This window comes from Lygodium microphyllum, chromosome 2 (assembly GCF_053477565.2).
Source record: "Lygodium microphyllum isolate KBCC chromosome 2, Lygodium_microphyllum_v1.1.10, whole genome shotgun sequence".
In the NCBI taxonomy this organism is placed as follows: Eukaryota; Viridiplantae; Streptophyta; class Polypodiopsida; order Schizaeales; family Lygodiaceae; genus Lygodium; species Lygodium microphyllum.
In genome coordinates, this window is record NC_141136.1 from 89,223,104 (window position 1) to 89,237,369 (window position 14,266).

At 42.8% G+C, this 14,266-nt stretch overlaps 1 protein-coding gene across 3 annotated transcripts; it reads left to right on the forward strand.

The window, feature by feature from the left end:
• Positions 1 to 771: 771 nt before the first annotated feature.
• On the forward strand, positions 772 to 8,178 carry LOC148039997 (ABC transporter B family member 11-like). Of its 3 annotated transcripts, none has more exons than XM_087695736.1 (12): positions 772 to 1,323; positions 2,148 to 2,202; positions 2,302 to 2,477; positions 2,547 to 2,834; positions 2,994 to 3,232; positions 3,370 to 3,895; positions 3,973 to 4,246; positions 4,342 to 5,017; positions 5,120 to 5,348; positions 5,824 to 6,090; positions 6,426 to 6,689; positions 6,832 to 8,178. In XM_087695736.1, the coding sequence occupies exons 1-12, from the start codon at positions 1,057 to 1,059 to the stop codon at positions 7,474 to 7,476; spliced, it is 3,906 nt and encodes a 1,301-aa protein (XP_087551862.1). In that variant the 5' UTR covers positions 772 to 1,056; the 3' UTR covers positions 7,477 to 8,178. The 3 variants fall into 3 exon arrangements, with proteins under 3 accessions (XP_087551862.1, XP_087551870.1, XP_087551879.1); XM_087695744.1 differs by having other exon boundaries at positions 773 to 1,323; positions 2,613 to 2,834; XM_087695753.1 differs by lacking the exons at positions 772 to 1,323; positions 2,148 to 2,202 and adding an exon at positions 1,440 to 2,147.
• Positions 8,179 to 14,266: the final 6,088 nt, after the last annotated feature.

Below are 14,266 nucleotides of genomic sequence, written 5' to 3' on the forward strand. Positions count from 1 at the left end.
TTTGGAGTGCGCGCGGAACGCTAGTATAATTTATAGTATTAAGAAAACCCCTCACCATTGTGTTATTTGAAGTGTCCAAAGAAGCATCTATACTATTAGTTAAGGAGAGGTGGGGGGCGGGTGCCACATGGCAGCCCCCACCTCCCCCACCAAAAAAAAAGAGAACGCGGGGACGGGTGCCCCCCCCCGGCACAAATATTGCGCCCGCCCCGGCGCCGGGGCGAGTCTAGGTGCGGAGCGCCTAGTGTACATGTAAGTGGCACATGTTACCCATGCAAAAGTTTAGGCCAAGTTGGATTGCACATTTATGAGTATTAGAGTTCTACATAAACCACAAGCATTTTGATGTAAACCATTTATTTTAACAGGAGTTAAACTGTTAGAAATATGAGTTCTTGAAATAGGAAAGTGAAAGTCATTGTCAAATCTTATGGCATATTTTAAAGCAAAATCTATAGTCGATGGCTTTTGTTGAGGCATAAACACTAAGATTAGTTAAGGAATCGCCACCACAATACAATCTTACCACATTTAGGTGATCCGAATGCTTCTCTACATTTAAAAGTGATAAGTCTACATAGATCTTGTTGATTTTGTAAAGCATGTCAAGGTAGCTTTTTTGATGGCATAACAAAACAAAGTCATTCTAGACACTAACAAACATGTATGATTTGCCTCTTAAGATGTGCCATCCTAGTCCTAGGTGTATAATTGGGCAGGTGGCAACATTAAAAAAAAATGTTTCTTGTAATGCATGCCTTTTTGACATTTTATTAGAGAGTTGCGATGTCACGCAAACCTCGAAAGGGGCTATCATCTCGAAGGATAGTATATCGTGGAGCTTTGCAATTAAGGAGTCGCCTGATTCCTGCATAGCCAGCAACCTTGGAACACTCTTGAGTGGGTGCCATAGCTATTAGCCACCCACAGGCGAGAAGGAAAGAATTGTGCAGTGGAAGTCAAATTCTTGCGCTGCAACCTCATTTCTGCCATAGCCAAGCAGAGCCTTGGGACAGTGTGTACTGTGGGGCGCCATAGCCAGAGATCTGATCAATAATGGTGGACCAGAGCAACAAGAAACCTGATGGGGAGAAGAAGAAAACGAAGGATCAGGCTAGTAATTCCAATCCCCCTGACCAGTCCGTCCCCTTTTTCAAGCTCTTCTCCTTCGCCGACCACCTCGATGTCCTCCTCATGCTCGTTGGTAGCATCTCCGGCGTCACCTATGGTGCCAGCTTGCCCTTCATGACCCTCGTCTTTGGCCAGATCATCAATGCCTTCGGCGAGAATGCTTCCCAGAGTGTCCTGCATCAAGTCTCCCAGGTCAGTTCTTTGTTTTGTCTTGTTTTTTTTGGTTGGGGGGCTCAAAATTCATCAGATCAAGCTGGAGTTTCAGAAACTCCTGTCATCAGAAGTTTTAGTAAGTTCCCACTATAATTCCCACATTGTGAATTATGACAACATCATGAGTTTTTGAAAGAGAGGTACTCCACACTTGGGGCTAGCAGCCCACGGCCACCAACTGCACCTTTCTTTCTTCTGATTAAAAAAGTGGCTGATTATATTACACAGGAGAATTTTAAAAAGAAGTGCATTAGATCAACAGTCTAGCTGGAGCTGACTCAAAGTCATAAAACAATCATATGTACAAGCCTCTCAAGGTCGTTTGGGGGTATGGGGGAAAGAAGCCATGGACGAGTATACCACCACCTAGCGCTACCTGCCTGCATCATGAAAAACAGTCTGTGGCTGCCCCAGGTGAGCGAGAAATGCTGTTGGAGCTGCTAACGGGCCTAGGAATTGCCCTGCACTCTGTCCCAGCTGCAGCAGAGTGAGTGGACGATGGATGTCCCCAACGCTAGATATGCGATACCTCCCAAGGAGAAGCTCATGATGTTGAACACTGTGGGCAAAAACAAGAGGATGAAGCCCCTTTTGCCACATGCGAAAATGTCCAAAACGTCTTGTGTGTGTTCTTGACTTGTTGAAGAAGCCCCAATGCAATGTGTTGTTCAAAGGGAGTAGTGGGACAATGCTTATGCTGAAGGGATAGGGCATGGAAACTCATGGAAAAATCAAGCCAACAAATCTGCTTTCGGATCATTATACTGGATAATGCTGACAATCTACTTCTTCTATTTGAGCAGGTCTCCTTGCGGTTCATTTACATTGGAATTGCAACATTTGTAGCATCATTCTTGCGTAACCTCTTTTGATGCCTCCCTATTGACATTTAAGGATGCACACACCTTGCAAACCAGTACTCTGATGCCTGCCTTGAATGCATGTTCTGTTGTGCAGAGGTTACATGCTGGATAGTCACAGGTGAGCGACAAGCAGCAAGGATTCGGAGCCTTTATTTACGAGCAATCCTGAGACAGGATGTGGCCTTCTTTGACCTGGAGTCTTCTACTGGGGAGGTCATTGGAAGGATGTCAGGAGACACAGTTCTTATTCAAGATGGTATGGGGGAAAAGGTTAGCACGGCACTTCATCTATAGTTGTTTTAGAAATTTATGCTTCTCTTTTCAAAGTTGGCCTTTTAGGTGGTTCTCACTGATGATCAGAGCAGCATACCACAACACTCATCTTCGTCTTTGCCTCTAATACAGGTTGGGAAATTCATACAGTTGTTCTCAACATTTGTGGGTGGCTTTGTGGTGGCTTTTGTGAAAGGTTGGAAACTTACTCTGTTGATGCTTGTGTGTATCCCACCCCTGGTCATCGCTGGTGGAGCAATTGCAATGTCGATAACAAAAGCAGCCAGCAAAGAACAAGCAGCATATGCTGAAGCAGGCAACGTAGTGGAACAAGCAATTGGTGCAATCAGAACTGTAATTGACATCGATTCCTTTTAACTTTTTGATTTTGTGTATCTATATAGAAGGTTGCCATCCTAAAACCTGCATGAACTTATATGCTTAACCATGCTTTTCTACTTTACTACCATGTCATGTGTAGGTGCAGCCACTTATGGCTCTTTGTGCATTCAGGTTGCAGCATTTACAGGAGAGAAGAAATTCATAGGAGCATACAGGAAAGAACTTAAGAATGCATATAAAGCATCCATTCTTCAGGGATTGGCATCTGGTCTTGGGTCTGCCATGTTCATGTTGATTGTATTTTGTGCATACTCGTTGGCCATCTGGTTTGGATCAAAGCTGATTGTGAATGAAGGATACACGGGAGGCACTGTCATCAATGTTATATTTGCAGTCTTTATGGGAGGCATGTAAGTGCTTTTCACATTGAGTATACTGTTCAGACCCTTTTTACATGAGACTCTTAAGAAAATTTTCTTACTTTTATCCTGGTTGTGTGAGTTTTGAATTTTTGTCATATAATGATCGGGTGCATCTGATTTTGCAGGTCCCTTGGCCAAGCTTCACCATCTATAAATGCTATTGCCTCTGGAAAAGCTGCAGCCTACAAGATGTTTGAAGTCATTCACAGGGTGCCAGTGATAGATTCGTCCAACATGAATGGTGAAATGTTGAAGAATCTAAGAGGTGACATTGAGTTCAAAGATGTTGACTTCTACTATCCAGCACGACCTGATGTCCAAATTTTCAACAAGTTTTCACTGTTCATCCCTCAAGGGACAACTGCTGCACTAGTGGGAGAAAGTGGAAGTGGCAAATCTACAGTGATCAGTTTGATTGAGAGGTTTTATGATCCCCAAGGTGGTGTTATTTTGTTGGATGGGATTGACATCAGACTGTTACAGCTGAAATGGCTAAGGCAACAAATAGGACTTGTAAGTCAAGAGCCTGTCCTTTTTGGTACATCCATAAAAAACAACATAAGCTATGGAAAGCAAGATGCAACACTAGAAGAGATAGAGTCCGCAGCAACAATTGCGAATGCAACAACTTTCATTTCACACATGCCTCAGGTATGCATATGGTGTAGATGAGTCCTCATGATCAAAGGGAGCAATTCGGTAGGGACATAACCATGTGTTTGTATCAGGGCTTTGATACTCTAGTGGGAGAGCATGGCACCCAGTTATCAGGAGGCCAAAAGCAAAGGGTTGCAATAGCAAGAGCAATATTGAAGAATCCTACCGTTTTACTCCTTGATGAGGCCACCAGTGCTTTAGATGCTGAGTCTGAGCATTTGGTGCAAGAAGCAGTGGACAGAGTAATGATGGGTCGCACTACTGTTGTGGTAGCTCATCGCCTTACAACAATAAGAAATGCTGATCTAATTGCAGTTGTGCAGCATGGTTCAATTATAGAAATGGGTCAGTATTTCAGTGAAAGTTTAAAATCTTTTCGGACCATATTCACTCCAAATTTCAATGGTGAATTACTATTTCTCTCATCTTTTGGGATTCAGGGAAGCATAATGAATTGCTAGAAAGTTCTGTTGGGGCTTATGCGCAGCTCATACGCATGCAAGAGATGCACCAACATGATGAGGGGGATGATATGAATCTGGCAGTAGATGTTCAGAGGTCTGGAATCAGAAGCGGGAGCCACAAGTCTTTTAGGAGGTCATTAAGTAGGACATCAGATTCGTTTGGAAACAACAGATCAAGCATCATAAGACCTGCGGAAGTGGATTTTCATACACAGTCTTCTAAGCAAAAATGCAGTGTATTTGATTGGTTTACGCACAAGGCTAGAGAGGACCCAGAAACTGGTGAAAAAGAGCCTGCTTCTGATGTTTCCATCCTCAGGCTTGCATCACTGAATAAAGCTGAGGCTCCCATCCTCTTTCTAGGCTCTTGTGCTGCTGTTGCCAATGGGGTGATATTCCCAGTTTATGGAATCCTGATATCAATGGCCATCAAAAGCTTTTTCCAGCCAACACGGTCCAAGCTACGGCATGATGCCAATTTTTGGGCTGTCATGTTTGTAGTCTTCGCAGGTGTTGCCTTTGCAGTTATCCCTATTCAAATATTATGCTTTTCTATTGGAGGAAGCAAGCTTGTTCAACGTGTGAGACAGCTCACTTTTGAAAAAGCTCTGCAGCAAGAAATTTCTTGGTTTGATGAAGCTGAGAATTCAAGGTGGGGGCAATATTTCTTGCATCTTTTATATTTTTGTCCCAGAATTTTTTTGACAAATATGAGTGGAATGTAAGTTTTTGTGCAAATCTTTTGCAATTCCAGTGGTGCGGTGAGTGCCAGATTATCAGCAGATGCAGCACAGGTGAAGATTGTAGTGGGAGATTCTCTGTCCCTAGCTGTACAGAATGTTGCCACAATAACTGCTGCCCTTGCGATAGCATTCTCTGCAAGTTGGCAGCTGACCCTTGTAATTCTTGCTATTGTTCCTCTCCTAGGTCTCCAAGGCATAATGGAGATGAGATTTCTGAAGGGTTTTAGTGCAGATGCAAAGGTAAGAATTCAACGACGTTTTTCTTGTTTAAACATAATACTTGTGACGCTGCAGTGATCTTATAAGTGTGCGTATGATCTTCCCCATTGATCTCTTGCGTATGTACATGCAATATCTTTGAGTTCTTCCATATGCTAAATAACTTTGATTATCTATGTTGGTTATCATTGAAGACTGCTGTTGGAAGCATCATGTTGTTTGAACTGATCTTCACAGCTCATCTTTATTTTGATGACATAAAGAGTTTTGCATTACCTTTCATCAGCATATTGCAACCACCATAAAGAGCATGAGTTCTTAATGGAGTTGCTTGCATTGCACATATCCAACGTCCCTTACCCTAGTTGCAAAAACATGGATCTTTTGAAAATGTTTCCTCTTATTGTTAATATTCCAGATACTATCTTCTATTCTTATGAAAAAACCTGGTTTCCCCCTTGTCTCATTCAACCTCATGTGCGTTGTTGTTCTATAGAAAATGTACGAGGAAGCCAGCCAGGTGGCTACCGATGCTGTTGGTAGCATCCGCACAGTCTCATCATTTTGTGCAGAAGATAAGGTTCTCCAACTCTACTATGAGAAATGCACATCCCCATTAAGAAAAGGCATCCGTCAAGGGATCTTCAGTGGATCTATGTTTGGAGTCTCAAACCTTGTGGTGTATGGAGCCTATGCTTTTTGTTTTTGGTTCGGAGCGAGATTGGTCCAAAATGGCAAGACAAGTTTTGAGGGAGTTTTCAGGGTAAGTTGCAGTTGGTTTTAAAAATCTGCGATTCAACTGGTTGAAATCTGTGCCGTTTCCCTACTGAAATGTTTAGTGTTGAAAGGTTTTCTGTAGTTAGGAACTTAATTCATACTTTTTAATCTTTGATAGGCGTATGGGGGTAATGCATTTGTCTGTGTCAAAACATCAAGGAATAAGGAGTTCTATACTAGCTGCTAGTCATTTTGGCATCATTGTAAATCTTGTGACTTTGTTTTATGTATCAAGTCATGTTATGAGGCTAGGTAGTCCTAGGAAAATTGCTTGTGGCTTATATTTGTCTGCATTGATTTGCTGTTTACTCTGAACTGCAGGCTTTCTTTGCAATTACCATGGGTGCCCTTGCCGTCTCACAGTCAACAGGCCTTCTGTCTGACGCAACAAAGGCCAAAACTGCCATAAACTCAGTGTTCTCATTGATTGACCGCAAGTCTAAAATAAATTCTGCAGATAAATCTGGGCTGATTCGTGACACAGTGATTGGTAATATTGACTTCAAGAATGTGAGCTTCCGATATCCAAGTAGACCAAACATACAAGTACTCAACAACTTGTGCCTCTCTGTACAAGCAGGAAAGGTTTGTCTTGCTAGATTGGAGTCTTTCAATAAATCAAGAGAGAGTTGCTTTAAACATGGCTCAAACTTTTAATACTTGAGAGGACTTTTATAAACAAACATGATTGTAATGAGAGGTTGCTTCCTCTTTGCTCCTTGTGCAGACTGTAGCTCTTGTAGGAGAGAGTGGCTGTGGGAAATCTACAGTCATTTCCTTACTGGAAAGATTTTATGATCCAGATACAGGACACATATATTTGGATAAAGTTGATATCAAGACTCTACAGTTGAAATGGCTCAGACAACAGATGGGCCTGGTCAGCCAAGAGCCAGTGCTATTCAATACTACCATACGAGATAACATCATTTATGGCATTGATGGTGTTATTTCTGATGATCAGATCATTGCTGCTGCAGAGGCTTCAAATGCTCACAAGTTTATTAGAGAGCTGCCGGACAAGTATGAGACGTGTGTTGGAGAACGAGGGATACAGCTTTCTGGAGGCCAAAAGCAAAGGATTGCAATTGCCAGAGCAATCATAAAGAACCCGAAAATCTTACTCCTAGATGAAGCTACCAGTGCATTGGATTCTGAATCTGAACATATAGTGCAGGAGGCCTTGGAAAAGGTCATGGTGAACAGGACTGTGATCATCATTGCACACCGTCTTTCTACCATTAAAAATGCTGATCTCATAGCTGTCATGAAGAGCGGTGTGATAATAGAACTAGGGCGGCATGATGAATTGATGCACATTAAGGAAGGAGCCTATGCTGCACTGGTAAAGCTGCATATGGCTTCTCCTTAATGATTCTGGTGGGAGTTAATGTTGCCGTCAAAAGAGCATTGCAGTTAACAGGCCATAGTGCTGACAGAGGTGATGGGAAACTCTACAAGCTGGCCAGGCAATGATTGCTGGAGTGATGTAGAGTACACAACATGGACGATGTTCTTCCTGTTCATGTGCTTTTGTTTGTGGTACAGGGCTCTCCAGCAATTGTATTATTTGGGTATACTAGTATCTACATAAGTAATTTTAATAGCATAGCACTGAACCATTGTTTGGGAAGGAAAGTTTTGAAGAAACAACTGCAGGTTGAAGGAAACAAAGGTTTCTATCAAGATTCTGCTACTGGAAGGTTTGCAGAACCTGAGAGCAATGGGGAAGTTTAGTTATGGCAAAGTGGTTTGGGGTCTCACGAACTGGTAGCATGTGTGAGCATCTGTGTACACCGGAGGTCAACAGGTAGCAAGAAGGGAGCCTTGGTGTTCATTACAATGAGATCCTGCATTAGAATGAGATTCTCTGATGTTTGACTTGCCTGCCCCCCAGCCTTACTCTGATGTTCAATGGGATCCTCCACCTCATGCTTCAACTTGCACATGTCCGTGACTCCGCAAGTCATCACTTTCTCTCGCGGGGGGCGCACTCTAAAAGCTGCATTAAAAAGGACCACCATGCATCTATAATGCATCTCTCTCTCTCTCTCTCTCTCTCTCTCTCTCTCTCTCTTTCTGTCTCTCAAAAGATTGCTGAATTAAAAGAATAATCAGTTCTCTCCTAAGTTAATAAACCTGCGTAATGGTTTTTTTGAGGGTGCAAGCGATGGTTTTCTTTTTTTTGGGGAGGGGGGGAGAGAGCTCTAAAAACTACATTAGAAAGACCCTGCATCTACAATGCAATATAATCTATCTGTTTGTCTCTCTTTTCATGAAATTGTTTGAATTAACGCGAGTCTCTCTCTCTCTCTCTCTCTCTCTCTCTCTCTCTCTCTCTCTTTCTAAAGATTGCTGAAATAAAAGAAGAATTAGATGTACAAGAGGCTACCCACTTGTGTGTGTTATAACTAGTTGGCTTGGCTAGCTAGCTAATTGTGATTCATGTGGTTGGTGTCTTGTGAGACTTTGTCTCGCTTGTTTCGCATTTTGTTGAGCTGGTGCCTTGTTGATATACAATGTCAATATGTAACTCCTTGTGAATTAGAGGATTATTAAAAGTTGAAATCAACAAGTTGTATGTCCCTAACATTTTCTAAGATTTGTCGAAACTTTTCTCATGCTACTATAAAATATCTTCAAAATGCATCAATCGCAGATTAAAGGCTACAACATGATCATGCCTATGAGAAGAAATGAATCAATGAAGAACATCCTATATCAACTTTAAAATGTTTCTTGAAAGATAGACTTCTAAGTGAAAGCACACACACGTGGTAGCAAGAGCAAAGTAAAACCTATGGCAGATGGAGCAAGAGAGCAAGAGAGACATATCGTATGTGAGAACTCCAATAGTTACAATGTGTGATTGGTCTTTTTCTATTCACTTGTAACTGAAAGAATAAATGAGCAAGTGATAGTGATGGGTGTCCATCACTTGTAGTGTATATGTGTGCAATTATGGTATGTGAAGTAAATACAAGGTGGTGCAGGCATATGCATCTTTATCTCCAATAATCTTTCACTTAAAGGTGAATGTCTCTAGTGAGGAGATGACAAGAAATAAGTGATAAAGTATAAATGTACATAAAGTACAATAGGATGAGGAATTGATGTCATTTCATTTTACACCCATTATCTTTTTAAGGAAGGCAAAATGCTTCATTGAGACTTTTAGTGAGTAGATTTGCAGGATTCTTATCACTCGAGATCTTAGCAAGCTCAATGGACTTGTTCTCTACGATCTCCTTTGATGAAGTAATAGCACATCTCAATGTGATTTGTCTTTGCATGGAAGATTGGATTCTTGGTCAATTGAATAGCACTCTTAGAATTTGAATATAGTGTAGGGACCGCTTTAGCAATATCTAGGGTTTCGACCAAATGGCCTAACCGGAGTCTCCTTGCAAGCCTTAGTGGTTGCAACATACTCTACCTCTATAGTAGATAGGGCAGTGTATTTCTACATCTTGGATATCCAAGAAACAACACCTCAAGCAAAAGTGAAGACATATTCAAAGGTGGATTTTTTATTACTTACATGTCTTGTATAGTCAGAGTTACTGTAATCCACAATGGTAATATCCTAACATAGCAAATGCTCATATTTATGGTGTATTTTTTTCAAGTACCTCATGATATACTTTACATCTTAATGTCGTCGACCAAGTGTAGCTATATAGTGTGTCATAACTCTTACTACAAATGCTATGTCTAAATGAGTGGTTATCATGGTATATATCAAATTGTCAAATGTAGATGTATAAGGGACCTTGGATATCTTGGTCTTTTGCTTATTTGACTGTTGACAATTGGTCAGATTAACCTTCACGTGAGAAGATAAAGGAGAACCAATAGGCTTAACATAATTTATATGAAATTGCTCAAAGACCTTCTTGATGTACTGCTACTACACAAGTAAAGGAGATCCTTAGAGCAATCATGTTTAATGTACATTCCAAGAATATATGAGATATGTCCTATGTCCTTTATTTCAAAGCTCTTATTGAGCTAACTTTTCAAGGTATCTAGCTCAATATAAGCACTTCTAGCAAGCAACATATTATCAACATTGAGTATCAAAATCATAAGGCTACCATCACGAGTCTTCTTTTGTATAAATACGGATCCATATCACTACAAGTAAATCCTTGGGAATATATGAAAGCATCAAACTAGTGAAACCATTTCTTAGATGCTTGCTTAAGGCCATGAAGGCTCTGTTAGATATGATCAATGCCCCACCCTCATTAGGTACTACCAATGATCCATGGTGCTCAAAGTTGTAAGGCCCCCATTATGAGGAGAAGCCAAGTGTGAGCCCGGACATTGGTGGAGTCCTGACTTGTATATCAGATGAGGTCTATGTGACCGGATGGCAAAAAGGTGACCATTGTGGGTCTAATCTTTGGGTTAGACGGAGTGGTTAAGCTGGTAGCAACTCGAGGCACATTGCATTGAGTTGCGTGGTAAGGGAGTTAAAAGGGGCCCCTATTGTGGGGTCCGGGGGCCGCGGAAGCGGCCCCTGGCTGGGGGGTCCCAGGGGGGCCAGCGGCCCCCCTGGCGGGGGTCCGGGGGCAGCGCCCCCGGCCCGATGGTAAAGGGAATATTCCCTGGAATATTCCCTGGCCGACTAGTGGAGGCTCATATGGTAGGTCGGTCAGCAGGCCGACCTAACGACCTTCGCAGGCTATAAAAGCTAAACCCCTTCGCAGCCATCTTACACTCATCTTTCACCCAGTCAGAGTTGTTGTTCCAGCTAGCCTTAAGCTCTTCACCTATCTTCTGTCTAGATCGCCATCTAAGCTTCACTCAGTGGAAGCGCACGGGTGGACAGAGCCATCTTTGTATCAGTTGTTTGGAGTTAAAGAATTTACTGATTCTCCTCTTATCTGTTGTGTACTCTCTATCTCTTTCTCAGATTCTGTTCGCTGCGCCGTGTAATATTTTACATGGTATCAGAGCCCAGGGGGCTCTAGAGATCGGAGAGCGTGCAAGAGGCAAAGGCTTCAACAGCAAAGAGAAACGATGTCGACTCCGGGAAGCAGTTCTGGCGCATCAGGAAGCGGTGCAGGAGGTGGTGCTGCTGTACCGGCTATTCAAACACTGAGGATTCGTCCACCAACCTTCAGCGAAGGCAAGTTAGATGGTACAAACTACACCTTGTGGAAGTTCAAAATTACTACTATCCTTGATTCTTATGAGCTTCTGGAGACTGTGCTGGGGACTGACGCAGAACCACAGCCTACCCCCGACCCATCAAATCCTAGTGTGATGATTCCTCCGAATGCAGATCTTCTACGAGCTTGGAAACGAAGGAATGCAGATGCATTGTGTGCCTTAGTTACAAGCTGTTCTGACAGTGTTTTGACTCTGATTCAGCATACAACCAAAGCGTCAGAGGCTTGGAATGTACTAAGGAGTCAGTATGAAACACGAAACCAAACAAGGATTCAAAACTTGGAGAATCAACTAGCAGCGGAGAAGTTTGCTGAAGGAGAGACGGTTGAAGCATTCATCACTCGGATTAAGAATCTGCGCGACCAGATGGCTGGCGCTGGGATACAAAAGACTAGCGAAGAGCTAGCTCGGAGGTGTCTTCGGATTTGTCCACAAAAGTTTGATGGACTAGTAACTGCCCTTAATACTCAGGTGAGACCTCAAGCTTTGACTTTTGAGGAGTTTTGTGCATTATTAATGGAGGAGGAGTTGAGGCTGAAAGCCCGAGAAGGAAGCAACAATGGAGATGCTGCATTCTCTGCCAATGCAAAAGGCAAAGGTGTTTCCTCCACCAAAAATGATGGTGACAAAAATAAGAAGGGCGGCAAGAAGAAGTTTCAAGGAGAGTGCTTCTACTGTAAGAAGAAAGGACATGCAATTGCAGATTGTCGTGTCAAGAAGGCAGATGAAAAGAATGGTACCCTTAAAAGTAAAGGGAAAGAGACAGCCAATACGGCTGAAGCAGAGTTGGAATTATTCATGGCGACCATTGAGGAAGTGTGCTCCTCGGCGCAAGAAGAATCTACCACTGACTCTTGGGTGTTGGATAGTGGGGCCTCCCGTCACATGACCAACAAGAAAGGTCTATACAGTTCTATGCAGCCTCTACAAGAATCCATCACTGTGACGGTTGGAAATGATGCTAAATGCCCTGCTGCGGGCACAGGTACTATTTCTTTTGTTGCTGCAAATGGTGAAGTCAAAAAGCTTTCAAATGTGTTGTATGTTCCCGAAATCAGGAGAAATCTCTTATCAGTTGCTGCCATAACTGATCTTGGTCATGAAGTGAGGTTCAAGAAGACAGGTGCAGAAATTATTGATAGTGCTGGCACAATTGTTGGCAAAGGAGAAAGAAGGAACAACCTGTATGAGCTAAGTGCTCTTACAGCCACCGCTGGAGTGGGCACAAGTAAGCTTTGGCATGAAAGGTTTGGACACATCGGATTTGCAGTATTGAAGGAGATGCAAAAGCAAGGTATGGTTGCTCACCTACCTACAATAACTGAATTGAAGGAACCATGTGAAGCTTGTATAATGGGCAAGCAACAGAGAAAGGCATTTCCACAAGAAAGCAAGAATAGAGCACATGCTCCTCTAGAGTTGGTGCATGCTGACTTGTGTGGTAAGATGCCTACACAGGCCTTGGGGGGATCTTCTTATTTTATGTTGATTGTCGACGACTACAGTAGGAAGATGTGGGTGTACTTCCTTCGTGATAAGGCTCAAGCTTTTGGTAAGTTTAAAGAATGGCTAATACTTGTTGAGAATGAAACAGGGAAAAGTGTGAAGAAATTTAGAACAGATGGTGGTGGTGAGTTCAACTCAAAGGAGTTTGAAGGCTTTTGCAAGAGCAAAGGGATCAAGCGTCAATTGACGACGCCTCACACACCTCAGCAGAATGGTGTTGTGGAACGCAGGAATCGTACCATTGTGGAGATGGCAAGATGCATGCTAAAGGGCAAGGGATTGCCTAACCATTTTTGGGCTGAAGCTGTTAATACTGCAGTCTACATTCTAAATCGGAGCTATACAAAGGCTCTCAAGGGAAAAACACCTCATGAGGCTTACACTGGTAAGAAACCATCTGTTTCACATTTCAGAATTTTTGGATGTGAATGTTATGCACATGTTCCAGATGAGAAGAGAAACAAGTTACAACCAAAAAGCAGAAAATGTATCTTCTTGGGTTATAGTGATGAGCAGAAGGCTTACAAGTTATATGACCAAGAGGCAAAGAAGATCATCGCGAGCCGTGATGTGGTGTTCAAGGAGGAGCCGCATACAGTGGAGGAGGAGAAGGCAAGGTCTTCCACTTTATCATCAAGCGAAGAAGTAGTCCACTATGAACCTGTCCCGAGAGCTATCCCTATCCTTAAGGAGGAGGAAGCATCATCTTCAGATGATGAGGAAAAAGTTCACCAACCTGACATCACCCCACCGGAAAAGCCATTGCCGCGTTGGGTGAAGCAGCTCTATGACCACAATAATCCTATGCCTGCATCTGTTGAGGAGAAGGCAGACGGACCAAGGAGGTCTCAGAGAATAGAGGAGCAAAGGAGGGCTTCTGCTCACATAGTCAACATGGCCTTGATGGTTGAGATTATGAGAGAAGTAAAGGAGCCAACTGACTTAGAAGAAGCACTTGCAGATCCATCATGGAAGGCTGCTATGCAGGCGGAGTATGACAGCATAATGAAGAATGACACTTGGGTGCTAGTGGATCGGCCAGCAAAGCGGAAGATTATTGGCACCAAGTGGATCTGGAAGGTAAAGTACAAGGCTGATGGTACCTTAGAAAAGTACAAAGCTAGACTGGTTGCCCAAGGATTTTCACAAGTTGAAGGGTTTGATTTTCAAGAGTCATTTGCCCCAACTGCCAGAATGACCACTATTCGCACGGTACTTGCAGTGGCTGCCCACAAGAAGTGGCCAGTGTACCAAATGGATGTTAAGTCAGCGTTCTTAAATGGTGACCTCAAGGAGGAGGTGTACGTGGCTCAGCCACCAGGGTTTGAGGCCCCCCATTCTGAGAACAAAGTGTGTAAACTGAAGAAGGCATTGTATGGGCTGAAACAAGCCCCCAGAGCATGGTACCAGCGGATAGATAGGTTCTTTTTAAACCTAAACTTCAAAAGATGTGCCTCAGATGCTAACTTGTATGT